At 35.9% G+C, this 4,909-nt stretch overlaps 1 protein-coding gene across 1 annotated transcript; it reads right to left on the bottom strand.

The window, feature by feature from the left end:
* Nucleotides 1–1,275: 1,275 nt before the first annotated feature.
* Nucleotides 1,276–4,076, bottom strand: LOC131050414 (probable LRR receptor-like serine/threonine-protein kinase At4g36180). Its single transcript, XM_057984578.2, has 3 exons — nucleotides 3,610–4,076; nucleotides 3,139–3,457; nucleotides 1,276–2,297 (listed from the first exon to the last, which is right to left on the bottom strand). Exons 1-3 carry the CDS (start codon nucleotides 3,937–3,939, stop codon nucleotides 1,696–1,698), a joined length of 1,251 nt encoding a protein of 416 aa, XP_057840561.1. The 5' UTR covers nucleotides 3,940–4,076; the 3' UTR covers nucleotides 1,276–1,695.
* Nucleotides 4,077–4,909: the final 833 nt, after the last annotated feature.

The raw sequence follows: 4,909 nt of genomic DNA, 5'->3' as shown, positions 1-4,909 counted from the left end.
CAGACATTTTCATCCAATCTCTCGAGGGGGCATATCATTCCCATTCTGGGGCAACTCTGTATCAGTTCATATTATCTTCTTTGAAACAACGCAACAAGCCACATTGTCTCAAAGAGGGGCAAAATGTAGACACCCAAAATTGTCCAGTTTATTTAATTATCTAAGCCTAATTCTTCTATTAATTAAATAAATCCTTATTTATTTAATTAATTCATTTATCCTCTTCTAGCCTTATTTCTCATTTAAATAAATACATTTATTTATTTAAATTATCCTTTTCCTAAATTAAATAAATATTTTTATTTATTTAATTATCGTACTTCTTCTATTAATTAAATAAATCTTTATTTATTTAATTAATTCATTAGCCTTTTCTACCCATGACACATGTCATTCATCTCTTAATTCATACACTACCTACCCCTTTCATTATTTTATTATTTCTTTTACCTACCCTCTAATCATAACCGACCTCCTTTTATACCTCTCAATCTTATCCCTCCATTTCATATAGTGTATTCTATATAGGGAGATGCTTCCTTCATTATCAAACCCTAATGAGCTAACTACTTGATCAATTGACTACACTACGATCCTACTTGCAACCACATTCCGTTCTTTGTTGAGCTCTTGTGCATATAAAATCTGAGAGCAAATATATCAAGCAAGATCAATGGAGATAGGAAGAATGGAGATCAAAACCCTATTAGACATGTGATGGTATAATCTTTGTGATTTCATGTGATTTGCATTGTCTTAGGTAATCTTCATATGTTATGGTGGATCTTTGTTGATTGTTAGGCTAGGGTTTTGTGGTTGAATCTATTTAGCCTTTCAATATTGTTATTATTGTTATCCATTTTCACCATATACATGGATCATACTACATGATTTGTTTTTCTTTTTTTACTCTCTAACATTCTGATGATGGATCATGTAGTATGATCCGAAACATTGATGTGAAAACCATTCACACAATCAAATCTAGAAGCAACAATTCAAAATCTCATAGATTGTAAAAATTCACTGATGTAAATAAATATTTCCTAAGACCCACTAATCATATCACCTTCTCTTAAAAATAACACTAATAATACAATCCCACCAATAAATTCACCATGAAGACAACAAACTAACACCAACACAATTGAACAGCAATTTTACTTTCATACACAGAATATATATATATTATAACAATTTCTAACATCCTTTTAAGACAAGTTAACCTGTAAGAGCTGCCACAATTGTCGTTAATATCTAGCAAGTTCCAACTATCAATATAATCAGCCATCAAAGGTGGCCATAACACACCTCCTACCGAAGACATTAAAAATGTCTTACTAGATGATAGTAAATCTAGAAGAAAATGATACAGAAGGATAAAGAACACTGGAATTGTCTATGTAAGAGAAGACATTGTACTGCAAAGATAAATGCTCTAAGAATAGTATAGAAGAATTTAAGACCCCTCCTATTTTTTCATAAGAGAAGATTGATAACATATTTGTTCTAATAATCATGATTTATTTAGATCAATGAGAATGAAGATTTTTAATGACATTTGCGAGGCCAGGCAATCTATGAAACCCAAAACTGAGATGAACACAAAGACCCAGAAACCTCCTCCAACAAAGCGCACTAACAAAATTAAGGGATTGCAGCTTGCACTCGTCCAATTAGTCCGATATTTGAGGTTTAATAAGCAGTCCTACATTCACTAGGAGGCCTCTGTCCACCCTGACACAGCGTAACTCTTGCAGGACATTCATTCAAACAATTGTCAGCAAAGCTACCAATAATTTTTCCAGGGGAAATGCCCAAAAATACAGCTGGGATATCACCACTCAAGTAGTTACTCTCTAGATATAGCCTGTATAAAGGCCTCATGTTTTCAGAGCCTTCCATGGCTGTTTTCCTACCATAATCTGCAGGAATTGGCCCTTGGAATTGGTTGTGACTAAGATACAGAGCAGCAAGGCTTCCAATGCTTGCAAAATTAGCAGGAAGTGACCCATTAATCCTGTTGAAACTGATGTCGAAAGCAACCATTTGGGCATTTACCCCTGCTAAATTTGGAACACTCAAAGCACCGAAATTGTTGTTGGACAGATTGACCTGCTGCAGTGAAGGGTGCCCAAACAGAGTACTGCCCACACTTCCGCTCAATTTATTAGAGGCCACATCCAGAACGCTAAGTCTTGGCAATGAATTCAATTTGGCCGGCAAGCTTCCATTTAGCATGTTTCCCCTTAGTATTAGCAGAGATAGCAGAGGTGGAAGCTCTGCGTGTAGCTCACCTGCAGCAAAAACATTTGTCTTATTTCCACTTGCTTGCTATCATTCTTCAAACATTGGAAGCCCATTTAAAAACATAAACTACTTTTGATCCAGGGAGTATTTTGTTACCAAACTTCTACAGATATAATTTTATTTCCCCGAATACAGCATATCTGAAATATCATTATCAAGAGGGCTAAACTACAATAAGTGCACCACAAATCCGCCATCTACAACTTTTCAGGTATGAATTCAAATTTCAGACACAAACAGAACTGTATATGCTCAGATTTACATATAATTCGCTGTATATGTCCAAAATCCAGGGCATTTGCTGCATTCTAGTTTTGAGGACCAAGTGTTCCTTCTTTAAAGCTCTTCAAACTTCAAAGATTCTGGAACTGAAATAATGTCATGACAATTCAAAAGACTAAACTACAATAAAGACATCAAATGCTGGCCATATACAGCTCTGTATGCATGTATTCCTACTTAAACATAGACGTATATGTTTTGTATATATGTTTTGATTCATATATACAGAACTATATATGGTCATGAGTCATGATCATCCACATAAATGCAGACCATAAGTCATGACCATCCACATAAATGCACCGGTTTGTGACTATATTCGGTCAAATTCACAGAGAAAGCTCCATAAAATTAGACATGATCTAAAATATTGATGAAAAAAATACTACCCAGTTTCTACTCCAAAGTTTTAATTCAGAAATTATCAAATGTACTGCAATGAACTGTAGAAATAACCTCAATACATTCACAACATTTAAGTCCCCTAGATAGTCATTAAACCGTATGCTAACTTTTTATCTCAAGAAATACACTCAGCTTGCTCACCTGTAAGTTTGTTATAACTAGCATCCAAACTGTGCATTGATCTCATGCCTCTAAAAGGTGGAATTACACCACTAAAACTGTTATGTGACAAATCCATACTTCGTAAGTCAACAAGGCCATTCAATGACTGGGGAATGAATCCATCAAGCTGGTTCCTTGCCAGTGACATACCTTGCAGGCTTACAAGCCCGCCAATTGAACTAGGCAAGGACCCAGAAAACTGGTTGTTGGCCAACTTCAAGCTTGTTAGCTTACTCAGCAGGCCTATTGTTTCAGGAATGGCTCCACTAAAGGCATTTCCTGATACATCAAGCTTGACCTGTTAGAAACCCCATAGAAAATTAAGACTAACAGGCACCGATTTCAAATTTTCAAGAGAACACAAATGAATAAATTACTGCAGAGAAGAATGAAGAAAAAATTCTACTGCACAAAGAATAATAAATTGCAATGCTTTGATTACAAAGATACCAGCTCACTGAGATTCCCAATGGATGGATGAAGGAATCCTTTGTACCCTGCTCCATCCAGAGTAATGCTTGTGACCCGGCTTTCCTCTCCAGTTTGGACATCGCAGAGAAGACCACAAGCAAAATGGGCCGCTGATGTTGAAACACAAGGATCTGCTGCAGAGAAGTCCCATGAATCTAAGCATGAAGTTGGGTGTACACTGGATTTGTCAATTGAGTTCTTGAAGTGGATCAGGGCTTGGATGTCAGAAGGGAGGGTAGCAGATAAAATGCTAGAGCCAAGAGTAAGGATTGTGCAGGCCACAATCAGAATTGGGACTGATTGTTCCATGCTCTGCAATCTAAGACTGCAATTGAGATATACTTGTGTGAAGCAATTGATGGATTGGATAAGGGTAGCTTGACATTGATATATAGAGATTGTGTTTCTTCACGTGGTGGTGTTCAGTAACCCATGACCTTTCATTGAGCAGGTATTTGCACTGATGATTTGACATCGTTTTTTAATATCCCCCTTCTCAAAACGTAGAGTGGACAGTCTTGTATTTTGTGCACTTCTGAATGTTTTGGTAGCTAGTAGGACAGTAGTGGTTGAGCATGTATGAATAGTTGTGAGGGTTGTTGATACTTCTTGTTATTATAGTAGTATAAATAAAAATTATTGTTTGAAACATACAATATCAATTTTTGTGTATTTATATATTAATAATTACAATATATTGTACCAATAGTTGTGACTTTAAAGTTGTTATTGCTAAGAAATGTAGCATTAGTTGTAAAAAGCGATCAATCATATGATGCCACATCAGCTACACAAGTATAGGGATCTCTTTTGCACGACTATTGGTCTCTCTTTTTGGGGCTGTTTTGGACACCTTGGCAAAAAGCATGCTGATGTGGCACCATACTTGATGATGTGGCCTTGAAACCTTAGTTATAAGTAGGGGCTTGCCAAGTAAGTTGCTGTAAAAAATTGGGACTGATTTGAAATTTTCACGTAGGATTTTGAGAAGTGCAAAGTTAGGGTGCACAACTACTCGGTCTTCTCCCCTAGTATGTCTATGATATGAAGTGAAATGGAAGTTCTTATTGACATCTACAAGATCATTCAGTTTATGGGACCCATGAACTGGTGTTGATATTGTTCAAAACAACTAATAATCTTATTAGTTATTTTTTATTTCTAACTCTTTGCTGATTTTGCTTCTTCGTTATGGATTTTGATCAGGGATCTTGTCTTTTTTGCCATCTTTGCCTCTTAAAAAAAGATTGCTAAATATCGGACTTTTAGTTTAGGGAGC

The sequence above is a fragment of the Cryptomeria japonica genome, chromosome 1 (genome assembly GCF_030272615.1).
Source record: "Cryptomeria japonica chromosome 1, Sugi_1.0, whole genome shotgun sequence".
NCBI lineage: Eukaryota > Viridiplantae > Streptophyta > Pinopsida > Cupressales > Cupressaceae > Cryptomeria > Cryptomeria japonica.
This window is presented reverse-complemented; position numbering and strand designations above follow the sequence as displayed.

Coding starts and splice junctions, on each gene's coding strand:
- LOC131050414 (XM_057984578.2), bottom strand. CDS start 3,939: ATGGAACAATCAGTCCCAATTCTGATTGTGGCCTGCACAATCCTTACT. Junction 3,458..3,609: donor TTGGGAATCTCAGTGAGCTG/GTATCTTTGTAA, acceptor GGTTTCTAACAG/GTCAAGCTTGATGTATCAGG. Junction 2,298..3,138: donor TAGTTATAACAAACTTACAG/GTGAGCAAGCTG, acceptor TTTTTGCTGCAG/GTGAGCTACACGCAGAGCTT.